This window comes from Lampetra planeri, chromosome 15, assembly GCF_965212315.1.
Source record: "Lampetra planeri chromosome 15, kcLamPlan1.2.h2, whole genome shotgun sequence".
Classification (NCBI taxonomy): Eukaryota; Metazoa; Chordata; class Hyperoartia; order Petromyzontiformes; family Petromyzontidae; genus Lampetra; species Lampetra planeri.
In genome coordinates, this window is record NC_136121.1 from 128,056 (window position 1) to 146,608 (window position 18,553).

An 18,553-nucleotide genomic window follows, 5' to 3' on the forward strand; every position below is an offset into this window, starting at 1 on the left:
ACACACACGTGCGCGTGCGCAGACACATACACTCTCACTCCCAGCGAAAGACTAACTCATAAGGGTCCGTCCATAAATGGCGTCACGCGATTTTGGACGATTTTTAACCCCCCCCCTCGTCACACGGCGTCACAAAAAGTCAGACCCCCCCTCAAATATGACGTCACAAAGCTTTGCCTCCCCCCCCCAAAAAAGAAAACATGCTTCAAATCGCTTTAAACTATTGTCATTGTAGTGCATATTTAATGTGGCGCTGCACTCTGATGTTGTAGGAAAAACATTTATTAAAAAGTATATTTAATTAAGTAGAACGTGTTGTCTATATTTATTTAAAGTTGCCCATTTTGATGTGACGTCACATTTCTCCCCCCCCCGTCACACATCGTCACAAATGTCTAACCCCCCCCCCCAGGTGCGTGATGTCATTTATGGACGGCCCCTAACATTTCACAGTGGATCGCTCCGCTGAACAAATAGTTCCGCGGTTCAGTATGCAAACACGAGTTAACGTTTTAATTCGACGTTAAATAAAAAAAGTATTTCATGGAAGCTGGTTCGCAAGTGCGGGTGTTGGTAAGTCGAGGACTGCCTGTATATCGGGAAAATGCAAGAACAATTATTTAATAATCCATCGTGGAGAAATGTATATTGTATCAAGGATGAATTTTCAACCAAAACATGTAAATGATAAAAGTAGAAACATTCAGGAAATGGGAATGATTCATCATGTAACTCACCATCGCATGTTTAACATACCGTCTGTGACAATAAATGAGATATGTTTATTTTGATTCCACGGTATTGGAAGGCGTTGTTGTTGTTGTTTGTATGAATTGATTAATGCCACCACTTGCAGAAGTGCTTCTCCAGTATTGGTACCAGGGCTTTCTTCAAATTCTGAAGAATATAGAAATATACGTTTACTCTATCAAATTTACTAAATACCACTTCATTATCTCTTTGAACTGTTTTGATTTGTATATTTTGTGTAAATCTACTTTATTCGTTATTATACTGACTTTTATAAGTTTTCAAAGACGTAAAAAAACATTTTTTCACAACATAAATTAATTCTGTAACCTGATTATATTCTAAAGCAGAATAACACTTACCAAGGCATGAGCTATGCTGCTGATGTATTGCTGAATAAAACATGCATTTGTATCAACTTTTTATGCGAAATGTCATCGTGGACTGTTAACACATACACACGCTGCCATTTAATTGGCAAACGGCGGTTATTGGTTTTGTATTACGTGGTGTATGTGTGTACAGTAAGTCCTTGCAATTCTTCCATTCGAGAACGCTGTTTGTACAACGCAGAACACGCATGTTACAATGCAGAACATGATCATTCTAATGCGGTTTCTGAGTGGTCGATAGCGAAATATTTTGAGCTGCGCTGTAATATGATAAAAGCTGACATGAAGTAAAAGTGGGCATGTTATGGATCGCGAATTATGATCCATAACATCGATTCTGCCCCGTCAATTCGGACACATGTCAATTTGTCAAGAAGATCCTTGGAGGCATGGATGCATCCATTTTTGTAGAAGTAGAGATGTATTTCTAACTGAATTTATTTACAGTTCCGAGTGTAACAACCGCCACACTCGTGATTACTATCTTCAGCCCCGATAGTTTCCACCAAGTTGTTTCTTGAACAGACAGCTCCGATGTCGTCCACCTCTGGCCATCGATTAGTCCCCGAGCAAGTGCGCCGACCGCGGGCCTTGCTCCCCCTTATATGCTCGCTCGGCCCCGCCCCTATCGGACAGTCCTCCTCCCACTTTACGATAACACGTGTCTTTTATTGAATAATGATTACTGTGCCTTCCGGCCACATGTTTACAATTATCTCAACGCATGGCTTCTAGCACTTTATCTGTACAGTCCAATAAACATTGAACAGAATCCATAACATGAAATCAATGCCTATTTTTATTTCAGTCAGCTTTTATCGTATTACAGCGCAGCTGAGCAATTGGTGCATTACGTGGAGTGATACAGTATGTGGCAGCGTACCCTCATCTCACTTCTTTGTCCTGGTATACGATGGGTTTTTTTGTGCAAATATAATTTAGTAACAGTAATTCCTTGCTTAACGCGGCACTTTTAAGAAACCCATCTACTGCATTAAACAAGGAATTACTTGATGTGTGTGTGTAGCGGTTAGCAAGCTGCGCTACGCATCTGGCGACCCGGGTTCAATTCCCGCTTAAAGCCAACACGAGTAACGATGATCTGAACCGGTCCTGGGCCTCCCTTAGGTCGACTCAGCCTCAAATAAATACCTAGTACAATGTAAACATCACCGCTCGGGAGACAAAAGCGGCCGGGCATGGTGCTGGCCACGCACCCCCTCGTGTGCCGTGCCAGCCTTCACAGGTGCTCGCTAACAGCACTTGCCCCAACGGTCTGTTCAGGCTACACGGGGGTCTTTGTGTGGGGAGAGGTGGTGTCGTGGTAAGCGCATTTCCCTACAAACCCAGCGATCCGAGTAACCAAGTTCGAATCCTGTTCATGGCTAACATCAGTGGCGAGCATCTGAACTGGTCCCGGGCCTTCCCTAGGTTAACTCAGCCTTAAATTAGTACCTTTGTTAAGTGTGTAAACACCAGCACTAGAGGGACATCGGGAGCTAAATAATATTGGTGAGAATAATGCAGGAATGTCAGATAATTGTGTTTCTGCAACTATTTCTCACAAGCTCAGCTTCTATTTTGCTGCAACATGAATTGCTCCAAGTGTTGTCATGCTAATGCAAATTGGAATCCCTCAACATGTATAATTGCATAGTCACATTGACTGGGCCACAGAATGGTGCTAATTTTCAATTGAAATTCAGTTCGAGTTGAAGGGAACCACTCGGATAACTCCGAGTGTCTACCTTCAACTCGAACTGGATTTCAACTTGCGATCTTCTGACTGTGAGTAAAGCACTGGCCAAAACTCTGGCTGGCTGAATTAATAAAGGCTTGCACAACATGTTTCAATATGGGTGTAAAGGAGAGCCGACACAAGATTGCAGGGGTCTCGTCCTTTAATCCTTTTCTTTCATCCACACCTGTCCCCAGCCGTCCCAATATCGTTCCCGCCAAAGGCCCCCTCTTCCCGCCCGTTCTCTCCTTATATCTCCTCGATCACCCCTCCCACTAACCCCCCTATTGGTGGGAATCCTTCCCCTGACACCCCTACATGGGCATGGATACTCACCACTGTAGCTCAGCTCTTTCAGAATGTTAATGACAGCCTTTGGATCTTGATTTGTTTTTTCAGTCAATGCAAGTTTTGTCTTTGCTTGAGACGCAAATACCACAATGGCATATTTTGCTTGTATCGCATAATTTGACATCTATAACACAAACACGTGCCTTTAAGTCACAATGAAAAACAATATTTAGCAATTTTAAATATCAGTGTATTTAACTTTCATTTAGAGGTATATTATTGCTGCTTTTAGATTTTGGGCCCTAATGCTGAATAATACACTGTTTACCCAAAAATCAGTTAGTATGGGAAATGTGTCAAGTAAAATGCCAATAAATGCTCAAAATACATCTGTAAATATAACATGATTATCAGAGAAGTATCAGCAATATTTTTTTCATAGCAGTCTGTGCACACTGAGTTGGCTGATTACTTGTTAAGTGATTGAGAGGAAACCAGAACACCTCAAGAAAACTTACCACTGCAAGGGGATAGCACGAATATTCTAACACAGACAAGTCAACAACCCACTTGCTGCACTGCTGTATGCGGTCATCATATGTCCCATTAAGGTGCCCAGAAATTTACAAAAACCAAACGAAACTTAATTCCAATTCATAAATACTCTCCCTTCAACTGTATGTCAAAAACGTAACATAAAAACGCATTAACTTCACAACTGAGGAGTGTGTGGAGGTAGAGTGGTTACATATGTAGTGACATGGAAAGGGTCACTACGTAGCATAGCACGGGTTGCTGGCAGAGAAGGGGGTCTGCAGTTACAGCAGCCCTGTCTGTCAGCAGGTCACGTGATAAGCCAGAAAGAGGGATGCAGGGGAAAGGTGATAGAGGGGGCACGTGAGGTAAGCCCGGGAACCCACGAGTAGGTTCTAGAAGGAGGGCATGGCCGGGGCGGAGCGAGGCCACGCTAGGAGGATAAAAGGGGACCCCGAGCGAAGGCTCGGGGCTGTGGCTAGTAGTGGAATCCCATTGTGCTGCTGGAGTCTTCGTCACCGTCTTCATCTTCTCGGCGTTGTCAGTCAGGCAGTCTGTTAGCTGTCCTGACTGAAAGTGTAATTACCCTTTGTACCCTGTAAAGGCTATAATAAATAGAGTGCCTCCTACTCCTAGTGTCTCTTGAGTGCATCACTTCACATATATGAAATTCTAATTTGTAAAGATGGAATGGTTAATAATATAAAGGAAATAGAAAGTAGTATGTGGCTACAATGAACTGTATAGACGGCCAGAGAAAATAAGTTCAAGACTCGGGGACAGCTACGGAGGAGGAGTAATCTCCCAGGAAGTGCCAGTTTTTGGAGAGATTTTACAGAAGGCCAAGGTTGCTGAGAGCACATAAACAAGAGTAAAGTAAATAAGATGAGTGAGGTAGTTAGGATTGAATCCATGGAGAATCTGGAAAATGTGAGGGCAGTAACACTGCAGTTTATCTGGGGCTGGATTAAGAGCCCTTGGAGCAGGGGTGTCCAACCTTTTTGCAAAGAGGGCCACATTTGATAAAGTGAAGATGCAAGGGGGCCAATAGTTCCTTTTGACATTGTTTTAACCACAAAAGTTACGTGGAAATACACACTGTTATAAAACAATTTTCATTGTCACAATAACCTTTATTTTTCAAATGACAATGTAACCAAATATAAGCCACTCAGGCAGACGGGAACAACTCTAAAAACACAATTCTGCCTTTCATTCAGTCAGATAACATTAAACAAACTGTATAGAATACCTTAAATTTCCATGAGTTTTATGATGTATTTATTCTGACAGAGCTGGCGAGCCATAAATAACACATTATAAGACCGAAGCTGCAGGCCGTATGAAATCTGCCCGCGGGCCGTGATTGGCCGGCGGGCCGGACTTTGGACATGCCTGCCTTGGAGGAATCTGAGAATCGAGGTGATATGATCTCATTTTCGGTCCTGGTTGAGGGGTTAGCCAGCACCATTTTTGAACGTTCATATGAGAATAAGATTTAGAGAAGAGTTGCAGTCATTAGTGTTCAACGTGATGAATGCTTGAATGTCTCATTGAATAATTCATAAACATCTGACGTTTGATCAAAGCAGACGTTAAGCTCAGAGCGCTTGAAGTGAAAGGTCGCCGTGTGTCAATGTTGAATTCAGTCATGGAACGTCTCAAGCCACCGGTGAGGAGCAGCTTTGTCGATCAGAATGTGATCAACGCGTTGGCAACGTGTGGACAATATATTTGTGTCAGCGCGACGATCTCATTGGGTGGTGGAGGGTTGACGACAAGAATTCTGGCATGCAAATACCACCATGTGGCCGAACCCAAACACAAATAGGAATCTCATTGTGTTGACTATGTGAACCTATGTTTTAAGTTAAACTTGCCTTGTGCTAGACTGCCATATAGTGGTTCAAATTAATATCAACGTTTTAATAAAAGTGAATTTCGTCGGTTGCTCAGGAATATTGCTGCAGCATTCGGAACCACATTCCATTGATTAGAGAGTATAGAGTTTTCATTTGATGGGAAATATGATTTAAGTTGATGTTGTAGATTAGAAAAATGTTGCACTGAAGATAGGAAAGAGGTCCTGAAGAGTTCTCAAATGATGGGAGATAACGAAAGTTCCAGGTCGAGGATAAGCCCTGAATAGAGTTCAAGTTAATCCAGAGACAGACTGTATCAAGATGTAATGAGAGCACCATCGCCTGGATTATCAGGGGGGCATATACATATTAATTATACAGTCCATGCTTATCCATAGTGGGGTTCCACCAGGGAAGCCTCTGGAAGGTTCCAGGAGGGGTGTGGCCAGAGGCGGGGCTTAGTCCCGGGGTAGGGGGATAAAAGCAGGACACAGAGCAACGCAAGAGGTCGGTGCTGAAGACTGAAGAGGAGCCCGCCGCTGCTGCCCCGCCATCTCCATCAACCACATGGCGGCTCGTACTCCAGCCGCCCAGCCGCTCCTTAGCGCACCGTCAGCTAGCGGTGCGTTGGAAAGCGGGTGAGCGCCACGTGGCGCGGGGCAGCGTAACCACACGAAGAGTGGATGTTCGCAAAAAGGAAGAGACGGAGACACGTGGCTGTACCGAGATTTGATTGAATAAACAACCGAAGTTACTTACCGTGTCGGAGACCACTCATTACAAAGACAATAAAGAGAATGGTGAGGAGGACTAAGTGAAGTCGGTGTAGATGCAGTGCTTGTGAACATTATATATTTTTCTACCCAATATCCAAAGTGTGAGAATATATGTGGACGCCAACTGTCCAACCACACGTTAAACTCTGTATAGAAACTCCTGCACTCTGTCGACAACCACCCCGAAATTCAGGGAGAGCCGAGGGGAGTGTTTAATGAGGAAAAGTGCTCAGGCATTTATTTTGTTTTAGTGTGGCTGATAGTTGGGCCCCATGTCTTCATTACGAAGCTCCAAGTTCAGCAGCATGCTCTCTTCTGTCCTCAAAATGAGCATCAGCATGAACTCAGGTCATGAGCATACACCACATGAACATGAATGACAGCCGTCACAAACACGTGCATACAAAATCAGACAAATTACAGATCCCCCACAATAATCACGCCAGTTCTGAAAGTAAACGAAAATAGATTCTTGGTTCTTTCGGTAAAGTCACGTAGATAGAAAACAAAAATCTAAATTAAAAGCAAAAAACCCACGACGTTTCGACCTCAAAACAAGCGGTCTTCTTCATGGGGAGAGAAAAGAGGGGGCAAGCTTCCAAATGCAGCTGCTTATAAGGACTCCAGAGTGAGTGACTTTACCGAAAGAACCAAAAATATGAATTCCTGCAGTCACGAAAATTTTAGGTAAAAACAAAGTTCGATACCTTTAGAATTAGATTCATCAGGAAACCCACGCCAAGTTGAAAATTGTCTTTTCCCACACTTTGAGATGCATCAATCAGGAGATAAACATTGAGTTTTTCTTCAGTGTTACCTGAAAAATAATCAATAATTTGCACATGAAGCTCTGAGATGGCATGAAGAGTATAACAAGATAAGTACCAGGAGCTATTCACAGTAACATAATGTTTTATAAACTTTAGATTGAAAAGATAAATATATTATTTATATCGGTTCAGTTTTCAGTTATGGTTTGCTAAATCTTGGGTTAATTCCATTTTATGGTTCTAGTTTTTGTTAAATTCAACTCCCTGGTTATAAAACGTAATCACAACCCCTCTTCAATATCGTAATCATGAGCCTTAACTGTAGAGTACTGATCTACAGTACCGACTGATATTACGATTTCCTACATAAAAAACAACTATTTGGATGAAATATATAATCTCATTTCCCGAGATATTGGCATCTGTGTATTACGTAACTCGATTCTGAAAGCAGCTCTCAAAATCTTTTAATTCAGAAGGTGAGGAGGCATGTGATAAATGCGAATAAATCTCTATTCAACTTTGACTAGTGTTCATCCAGACCAGCATACATTACACAACCTCCATGTCCACCATAATTTAGAGAGGTCCTCATTCACCAGTGGATTCACAAAACTCTATACATGTTTATACTCAGGAACAGTACCTTGGCGATGAAGTAGTGAAAGCATGGTATTGTTCAGAGCTTCCTCAATATCCTCTGCAGTATCAAAGCTGTATCTGCCTACAAACAGACGTAAATTAATCCCACTTCACCATCACTAAAGATGGACAAGACCACCATGAGAGTAATTAGATAGCAATGGCTACAAGGGCTATGTTCTGTAAATCGTAAGGACATAATTCACATCTCATATTTATCTGAATTTTTTCCAAAATATTCTCCTAGCAGTTGCCTTTTCTGATTTTCTTTGCAGACACATGGCCCAACCTTGCCAGACAATTGACACATTGGAGAAAGTTGCCCAAGATTTGCCTATCCTACTATCGCTAGCCAAGGGGACAAAGCCAGGGTCGTTCAGGCAGAAAAGTGGAGATAAGGGTGTGCTGGCAAAAGATGCCCATTCTCGCCCTGTCATCTTGAGAAGAAAGCAGTGAGATAATATTCTCTGGAACTTGGCCTTCTGGAAACGTTGAGGTTTACAGGAAGTCTTAAATAGTCTTAACTCTTGTGGAGGGAGCAGGTGTGTTTGGGTGGTGGGGATGTCGAATTAAGGGCTCCGTGAGGTGCAATAAGTCATTGATTATTTAAGATATTTTGTTGTATACTAGGTGTTCATACTTATAGTGTCTCACTGAAGTGTTGAGCTTCTGTATTGTGTGGAACATTTTCAGGGAGACTAATAGCTAGCCAAATGTTTAATTAAACTTGTTCTAAGGAGTAAGATTGGGAACGTGATATTGCACGGCCGGATAGTTGTTGGCTGTCTCGGCTGGCACCATCGATGTTACACGGTCAGGGTTGTGTTAAGGCTAGGCAAGACGACTAGAGAGTGAGGGCTAACCTGTAAACCTGTGAAGGTGTTTTTAAAGAAGGTACTCCTGAAAACCTTGTCTCCCACTCCGCTGACACTACACATTTATAAAATTGATTTGTGTAAATTTCAGTAAACAATTAATGTACAGTACTGCACTGTAACACAGCACTTTTGGCCTATCCATTTATAGCACTATGAAACAGTTTTATAACATATAGCATTAAGGATAGTTAATAATAAATAAATAAATTTGCCTTTTTTATGTAAAATTGGGTGTCTATCCCGTCTTCATGAACGTTTTTGTGTCGTAAACGCGGAGACTGCCTGTAGTACTCTTTCAGTTTAATTAACATACAATTCCAGCAATTTAGGTATTTTCCAGCAATCTTGGCATTTTACGGATATTTTAGAGTTTTACGGTGATCTTCAAACTTTACGTGCTTGGACAAATAAAAACAGGCAGCTTCTACACTTCAAACCAGTGGCATTTACAGTGGTTGTGATTTCAAATGAAAATTTCAGCTTAACAATTTCAATATTCAGTTCAGTTTTATACTCGAAACTGTATTGGATACAATTGTAATCAGTTACATCGAATCGGTGGTTGTCATTTACAGATACTCTTAGCCACTCCTTCAAATGCCCAAACACAAGAATAAAAGCTCAGAAGAACAAACAAAAGCCTTGGCACGGGCGAATGAACCTGAAGGAGAACATGAAGCAAGGCTGCATATAGCTTGGCAATGTGGTAACAGATAAGTAATGAGAGCCAATCTAAACGTCAAATCTGGTTGGAACAAATACGTCAATGGAAAAAAGATGGGCAGACAAAAGCAGATCATGTGAGCAATTAATCTGCTGAACGTCGATCAATCTGATTGCAACAAATGCGTTGTTCCATGTGTAGTGGCATAGCGCTGGTTCCTGGCGGAAAAGGGGAACTGCGGGGTATGGCAGTACTCACGTCAGCAGGCCACAATATATACGAGAGGGGGACATCTAGGGGAAAGGTCACAGAAGGGGTCCATCGGGAAACCACGGGAACCCACTAGTAGATTCTAGAAAGGGGGCGTGGCCGGGGCGGAGCAAGGCCACGCTAGGAGTATAAGAGGGGGCCCTGAGCGGGACCTCGGGGCTGTTGCTGGAAGTGGGATCCCCATCGTGCTGTTCAAGATCATTGTCATCACCATCTCCTCGTCGTCACCATCTTCTCGTCGTCGTCTCCATCTTCACCATCCCAGGGCGCTGTTAGTCAGACAGCCTACTAAGTAAATTTTGATTTAAAGCTTTCGTGACTGCAGGGATTCATCTTCTTGGTTCTTTCGGTAAAGTCACGTAGAAGGGAAGTAATAAAATAATAAAAACAAAACATAATAAAATTATTCTCACGACGTTTCGGCCACAACGCAAGCAGCCGTCCTCAGGTGACTCGACGGACCTGGTTTTCACCTGTGGACGGCTGCTTGCGTTGTGGCCGAAACGTCGTGAGAATAATTTTATTATGTTTTATTTTTATTATTTTATTACTTCCCTTCTACGTGACTTTACCGAAAAAACCAAGAAGAAGAAGCCTACTAACTGTTCTAACTAAGTAGTGCCGCCGACAATAGACTGACTAAATAATAATAGTGTGCATCCACAAAGGGTGTGTATTATCCCGATGGTGCTTGTTTAATAAAAAAAAAAGTGCCTCCAGTTATTACTGCCTCCGATCTGAGTCACTACACATGCAACACTTTCCAAGGAATGAAACAGAACTGCAGAGTCAAGCCACAAAGAGTCAACATTGTAATGAAACGGAAGAGCAGAGTCATGGTCAGTTGGAGGAAGTGCGACAATCCATGGAACGATGAAGAAATACAGCAGAAGAGCAGCATCAAGTCGAGTTTAAAGACATCGACAAGCAATGACAAATGGGCACAAACATAAAAAAACCCAGAGAGCTCAAGCTATTGTGAATGCTGCAGGAGCCAATGATATTATTGCTTAGCCTTCATACATTGCAATTTAAGCCCGAAGGCCCCCAAGCCCAGGAGGGCCTGTGAGACCCAAAATATTCGAGTACTTCCAAAAGATCAAATGCTTATCAATGATACGCAGGATTGTATAGTTCTGTGCACTTACTTTCACATGACGGTTCTTTCCCAGACCACTGGTGGTTTGACAGACATACCCTTTTAAAAGTTCCTGAAGGAATGAGATTTGCCGGACATGTGTAGGTCACCACACCCTCTAAGTTGTAATCTTTACCAGACTTGCGTGATCCAAAAGGAATACCTGGGTTATGACAAAATGCCGCTGAAAAATATGAATAAAAAAAATACACTGTCATCGTAAATTTATGTTCCATTACATCAGAGCTATACATTGTCACAAATTGGAACGAGACTCACACATTTGGAAAATTTCTCAAAGCCTTATGCTGAAGCAGATTAATGTCACACATTTACAGGATTATAACATTGCTTGAAAGTACCTTCAAAATATTCAAATTCCGCATGTTTTCAGTGCTATGCCAGTGTGGTGCCACGACCGTGGAGCAACTCTGCAAGTTCCGCGATTCCCTCCTTGCCCCCGCACTAATCACACACCCGCACGCAGCGCACCCATGTAATGTCCTGGCAGGGGATTGCCTGGCACATCGGGTTTTAATACGAAGGACCCCTAGAGGGAAAGTCCCACGGTTTCCCGATGCCAGGAGATTGGCCGACCCTCACAGAACAGGTTACATTGCGGTGCCCCTAAATTGGCTTAAAATAGTATGGGCGCCGAAAGCGAAGGTTCCCTGGGCCAACTGCAATGAGGTACAACTCGGAGGGGAGAAAGGAGGATGGAACTTTTAGCAAGAAGACACAAGAGACAAAGGGCCAATGGGTGGTCGCCGCCACCTGCCGGCCACAGCCGCCGCAGCGCAGCACTCGAAATGGGACCGAGGATGGCATATTAAGTAGGCAAAAGCGCGGGAGCCCTTCCAGACAAAGGGGCAACGAGGGGTCGCCGCCGCCCGCCGTGCTACAGCAGCCAACGTGCAGTACTCGGGGAGGGACGGAGGGCGGCATATGGGGGGCGGGGGGAGGCGGTAACCGCAGGTAAGCGCACGATTGGCCGCGTCGTACAATGGGACCCTGGGCCTTTGAAGTTAAGAGAATAAAAAGACCGGCCCAGGACGATTTCAGTCAGTTGTCTACAACCTCGAGGCCGTCAAGACCCACTCCCTGCCATCCTGCCTTCTCGAGCCACTCGCAGCCTCCGTGTGATGCCAGTGAGTGCTGCCACGAGGCATTGAGAGGTAAAGTTTTCACCTGTCCTCTGACTCTCACAATGTCCATGCGACGCTGTGAGTCCAGCTTCGAGGTACGTGGAAGGACGCCTAAGTGACTGGGTTCGTAGGCAGTGAGTCTAAGCCCTTCTTGCAAAATATTCCCCCTCCGCTAATAAACTTTAGTTCAGAGTATCGGTGCAGTGTGATTTCTGTGTGTGTGGGTAGAACCTCGGCGTGGTGTCAGTAATTTGAGCGTGTGTGCGAGGCACGCACCGACATGCCCGCATCCGAGCAGTCGTGCCGCGTGAGTATTAGCGTGGGAGCGGGGTGCGTTAAACCCGCTCGCCGACGCTCGCACGTGTTACGCAGCAAAAATAGCATTAACGGCGTGGTGTGCATGCAAATTATGCGCAGCCCTTTAGCGCTAGCCTTGGTGTGCAGCAGATTAGGGCTTAGCCACCCAGAGGTGTGCACGCATATTAATACCGCCGTTTTCTTTAGTGCTAGCCTTTGTGTAAAACAAGCACCTGCAGGGGCGCGCACGTGCACGCGGAGGAGGGGTAGACTTAGGTAGACTTAAACCCGCTCAGCAATGCTCGTGCGTGTTTACGCGCGCGTGTGTGGGAAATATGCGCGTGCAGGGGTGCGCGTATGCACGCCACCACGTTCGCTTTTGTGGTGGTGTACGTGGGCGTGTGCAAGATAACCCCCGGCGGTGGTGAGCCAGCTAATTAGCTATGTCCCTCGGAGAGGGCGCTGGCGCGGGGGGGGGGCAATCACCCGATTGGCGGGGGCCCGGCGAAAGGCGGCCGACGAAGAGGAGGGGGGAGTGGAGGGGGTGGACGGCGTGCCCCGCCCGCTCACAAGGAGCCGGGAAGCGGGCGTCGGCCTCCACACCAGTAACCCCATACCAGTGTGGTGGTCATGATTAACACACACGCGCCACTGCCAGCGGGAGGGGTAGAAACCGGTCCGGACCGGTCGGGCCAACGGCGGTTGGAACCCCTCTGAGGGGAGGGGGCTGGCAGAAGTTACGATCCCCCAGAACCCTGCCCCTCAGGGAGAAAGTTTATATAAGGCAGGTCCCTGAGAGCGCGAGGCATTCCGTCTCAAGCCGAAGCCAGAAGCCGCCTGGAGAAGAAGACCCTGGACCCCAAGCCGCCGACGTCCTTCTAAGGGCCGGGGCTCAGTGCGGTGCCAGTGGTCGAGAGGCTAGGACCCTGAGGTTCCCTCAGCCTGATGTCCTTCTAAGGGCCAGGTCCGGACGGGCCAGTGGTCAAGGACCCACCGGGCCAGCGGTGGGTCAGCCTTCCCTAGGTCTAGCTAGCCGGAGGGCTAGAGTAGACAGAGTTGTAGGTACGATAGCCCGGAGGCTGTACCTCCCCAGGTTGTGGGTGAAAGGGGCCGTTACCCCTTTGTGTTAGGGTTTAAGTGTAAACTGTTTGGTATAATAAAACGTGTTGCCTCTACGAAGACTCCGTCTCCCTTCAAGAACATTACACCAGCACTGCCAACACACGTACCGAGTCCGTGGCACTGAAGTGACCCCTCCCCAACAGCTGGCATCTCACGCTAGTACAACCTCAATTTCCTATTCGCCACTGTCACACACTGTCTCACATGTTAAGAACTACATCAGGAGTGGAGTGATTCATCCCAATTACATTTTTTAAAAGCCAACACATTTTTGACATTATTTATACAAAATTATTTATTAAAACGTTTGAAATAATGATCTAGAAATCAAATTTTTTCTCTAAAATTGGCTCAAACATACAAAGCATAAAATAACATAAATCAACAGTTTCAGTCTACTTAATGGTGACCGTTAGTATTATATGCACGCCATTTACATGGCACACCATTTTTTCCAACACAGGTGAATATATTTACAATGTCTTGGATAAGATAAATACATCCAATAACACGAATTCCAAACATCATGTGAAAGACTTTCAATACATAATGTAACGTTTTGTAATTCAAACTGAAATTATTTACCATAACTTGCAATGTACCTTTTGACTTTGCAGCCACATGATTATTGTGCTAGTGTACGTACCATCATCGTCACATATTGGCAGTGAACCATTCCATTTCCCGTTCGGCTGGCAGGATAAAAACGAGGAGCCATACACTCTGAACCCGCTGTAGCAGGAGAACTGTATTTTATCTCCAACCTTGTAGACTGACTTTCTGGGGTAGAATTCACCGTTTTCAAACTCCAGAGGTTGCACACACGTCATAGCTGTGTGAGATAAGAGATCGTTTCATAGTAAATTACAAACGAAATTCTTAGTTTTTTAAAGACAAATTCAGAAAATGCATGCTGTCTTGTATCCATTTGACATTTTTAAAAGTTAATCCACGTCTATATGTAGAAATATAATTTACAAGTGTCATTTGTCATCGGTGTGGTGTGGTGTGTATCTCAACATGGTATGGAGATCCTGTATATGGTCTTGAGTTTCCCTAGCTCGTTACGACTTGGCTTGTCAGGATATTGTATGAGGCACTATCTTCATCTCAGTTTCCGCACCTCACATTAGCACAGGTTGGCTACGTATGGTACAAAAAAAGTTTTGCTCAAGAAGTGAGAAAACTAGTCAACAGAGTTCAAGGACTCTTGAAGCCAAACTATCACTATGTCTTCTTCTTGGTTCTTTCGGTAAAGTCACGTAGAAGGAAAATAATAAAATAATAAAAATAAAACATAATAAAATAATTCTCATGACGTTTCGGCCACAACGCAAGCAGCCGTCTTCAGGTGAAAACCAGGTCCATTGCTTCCTCTTAGTACCTTTCACGCGACGGTTAATGTTATAGTGTATAGCATATTGTATAATAATAAATAGTATTAAAGTGTAATGTTTAATACAATGTATGAGGTAATATATAGTATCGTAATTTTATAGTGAATATATAGCAGTGTGGTATACAGTTGGGTGGGTAGAATAAAACATAGTGTAATATTACAATGTATAGTCTATAAGCATATTAGTTGCTGCGGCGCCATATTATTAACATTCCTTCCCTTTATTAATTCTAACCTTACTCCCTCCCTTTGATACTGCTAATCCTACATAATGCATGGGCATATTGACTTTAAACCCCTCGCCAAACCTCCTACGCATTTCACAAGTAGTATTAATCGCATATCTGCATTTCCCATAAATATGCTAAATTCCTCTTTATATGCAAATTATTTTGTCAAGACGCTCTTCGCCCCTCCATCCCAGCATAAATAGTCGCTCCAAGCCTAGGGCGTGCCATTCAGACTTTGTCTACTTGACAGACCTGTTCTCCACCTGAAGACGGCTGCTTCCGTTGTGGCCGAAACGTCATGAGAATTATTTTATTATGTTTTATTTTTATTATTTTATTATTTTCATTCTACGTGACTTTACCGAAAGAACCAAGAAGATGAATCCCTGCAGTCACGAAAGCTTTAAATCGAAATATCACTATGTCTCATTAAAATTACAATTATTTGGAGATACTGCGTTGGCAGTAAGGAAACAATTATGTGACCTTTTGGGCAATGGCCCATATTGACATCACATTGCTTTTATATGATATGAAGGGCCATTATATGGAAAATTGCCTATTAAATATTGTTATTTTTGAGGCCACAGTGTTATTGATGAAGGTGTTGAGTTTTTTCTCTAATATATTCCCAAGCGTTAGTGGTGATAGTATTAGAAGTTTTACTTCGAGAAGTCTTTATGTGAAAGTGTAAAGTGTTCAAGTATCTGCCTAAGTGTCCAGATCATTTTTGCCAGTGAGACTCCCCTTGCCTCTTGAGTTATCGCCTGGCTAAACAAATAGACTAAACTTGATTAATATTTGTTTTTTGGGTTGCAGTTTTATGCCAACATTTGTATAACAAACCCTGCACCACCTGACAAGATTGTCAGAGTTACAAATACACCGCCGATTAGCATGGTTGGCTACGTACAATGCGAAAGAAGTTCAACGTAAATTAATACATAGCAGTGCAAAGTAATTCTGACAAATACAGCTCAACGGTGACTTCAGACTTTTCATCACTAAATTTAACATAAACAAACAACATTTCGCTCAAACTGCTGTGAGCTTCATCAGGTGGTGAACTTGAAAATGGAGTGGACTGGTTGAGGGGACTGGTTGAGCGGACTTTGCGCGTGAGTATCCACCATGACATCACCAAACTGCTGCAGCATGAGTCATTACAATTATCTTCTTGGTTCTTTCGGTAAAGTCACGTAGAAGGGAAGTAATAAAATAATAAAAATAAAACATAATAAAATAAAATAATTCTCACGACGTTTCGGCTACAACGCAAGCAGCCGTCTTCAGGTGAAGAATGAGACACTGCCAAGCTAGGAGCTTATATATGAGCTGGGTTGGAGGTGAAAGAAGAGCGCCTTAACAAAAGAATGTGCATATCAAAAGGAATTTAGCATATTCATGGCAAATGCGTAGGAGGTGGGTGGGGGGGTTTCAAAGTCATATTATGCCCATACATTATGCAGGATCAGCAGCACCAAGGGGGGGTGCAGGGAGTAGCATTAACAAAGGAAAGGAATGTTAATAGTATGTAGCTGCAGTTACTAAGCAACCACGTAGAAAACTAAAGTATAAACTACATTAAAAACTAAAGTATAAACTGCATAGCATCATCAGTATACTTACTATACTCTACAATAAGCTGAGTTACTAACAGCAAGTAATACATTCCAATTCTACGTCGTAAAAATTATATAATATGCTTCCATCTAAACTTTATTCTCTTACATCACACGAGCATACACCGTACTATATACTGCCATAGACAAACCCAACATTAAATTATATACTGTATTGCTATATACATTTTAATATAACACTATGTATTATTCTACCCACCTTAATGTGTATCACACTGCTATATGTTTACTATACAATTACGATACTATATATTACTTTGTACATTGTATTAAGCATATAAATGTTATACTATTTGTTATTATACACTGTATCATTGACCGTCGTGTCAATGGGTGAGTCGTGGGGGGAAAACTTGCAGCGGAGCAAAGAATCCATTCCCTGCAGAGAATACAATGCCAATGAGTGGAACGCGGTCTGAAAGTCACCGTAAACGTGAACACAATCAGTTAAGATCCGAAATGGTTTATTACGTCCTTCCAATGATTGCTAAGCCAGAATCCATCTTCTCGGTTGAAATTGTCTCTGTGTTTGTATATGTGGATCGCCTCATGAACGAATCTCTCATGATAGCCAGATGGCTTGCAGAGAACCTCTGTCTTGGAGAAGTTAATGTCATGTGAGCCCACTGAGTTGTAACAGTGATCTGCCACGGCTGAGGTGTTTGTCCTACCGTGTTTCAGGTCTGCTTTATGTTCACGGATGCGGTCCGAGACATGTCGTTTGGTTTCCCCAATGTAACTGCTACCACAGAGGCAACTTAGTTTGTAGACGCCAGGGTACTGTATGTCTGGAACCACATCTTTTACAGACGGGACCAGATCACGGATTTTATGTACTGTGTTGAATCGGACCTGGATCTTGTGTTTAATCAAGATTTTGGAGATCTTTTTTGTGACCCCAGCAATGTAGGGTAAGGTGATGGTCTTGAAAGGCTCCTCAACAGGATCCTTCTTGATGGTTGGAGTGATGGCTTTGCGGATTGTGTAGTCGGAGTAACCATTAGCCTTAAGAGCTTGGCGTACGTGTTTGAGTTCACTGGCAATGTGTTCCTGGTCGGAGATGCATTGGGCTCTATGGTATAGAGTCTTGAGGAGGGAATTCTTCTAGGATGGATGGTGGTGGGAATCCGGTTTTAGGTAAGCATCCGTATGGGTGGCTTTCCTGTAGACAGAGTGGCTCATTGAACCATCAGGTCTCCTTTTAATTAGGACATCCAAAAAGGGTAGCTTGCCATCTTTTTCGACTTCCATGGTGAATCTGATGGCTGGGTGTGGCTAATTGAACCATCAGGTCTCCTTTTAATTAGGACATCTTCAGGCTCAGCTAATCGAGTCTCTCACCTTTCTGAAGAGATGCCGCGACTCTAAGGTAATACCAAACGCATTTACACTAACATCTGCTGCTGTAACTTCTTCTAATGCGAAACGAATTCTGTCTAGAACTAGCTTAGCTCTTATCTCAGAGAAAATCAGACTTACGCGCACCGAACTAGATCAGTTAGACAAGACACTCTACAAATCACACTTATCTTTGAGTGCAACAATGTCCACATCGGATTGGGAACATGTAGATAAAATGACTGCCTCTTCAGCTGCCGCTATGTCGACTAAATGTAAGGACAACTTGATTTCCAAATTCAACCGCCTCTCAAACAAGAGACCGGACCCACACATTGAAAAGCTAGATGTTAACAAAGTCGTAATTAATAGCAGTAACAGTTCTATTTCTGAAGGTCTGAAATCCGTTTTAGCTAAAGGACTAAACTTTGCAGTCACACCTAGACACATACCAGTTAATGATATAATTGGTCGAGTAGATGTAGCTCTCAAGGGCCTGAGTCACATCGCTGCAGACGTAGCAAGATCTGAAATCTCTGCAACCCTCAAAAACGCTAAGATGCAGCAGATGTTAGTGTAAATGCGTTTGGTATTACCTTAGAGTCGCGGCATCTCTTCAGAAAGGTGAGAGACTCGATTAGCTGAGCCTGAAGATGTCCTAATTAAAAGGAGAC

General features: G+C 43.4%; 1 protein-coding gene across 5 annotated transcripts in view; it reads right to left on the reverse strand.

The window, feature by feature from the left end:
* LOC144722564 (complement factor B-like) overlaps window positions 1-18,553 on the reverse strand; it is a 76,480-nt gene that overhangs the window by 52,568 nt on the left and 5,359 nt on the right. For 4 of the 5 annotated variants that reach the window (XM_078600735.1, XM_078600734.1, XM_078600736.1 and 1 more), the window contains exons 3-8: window positions 13,916-14,101; window positions 10,716-10,889; window positions 7,760-7,837; window positions 7,051-7,160; window positions 3,217-3,355; window positions 757-897 (exon numbers count right to left, since the gene is read on the reverse strand). In XM_078600735.1, coding sequence (XP_078456861.1) covers window positions 757-897; window positions 3,217-3,355; window positions 7,051-7,160; window positions 7,760-7,837; window positions 10,716-10,889; window positions 13,916-14,101 — 828 coding nt within the window. Of the gene's footprint in view, window positions 1-737; window positions 898-3,216; window positions 3,356-7,050; window positions 7,161-7,759; window positions 7,838-10,715; window positions 10,890-13,915; window positions 14,102-18,553 lie in introns of all 5 variants that reach the window. The other variant, XM_078600737.1, reaches the window with a different exon arrangement.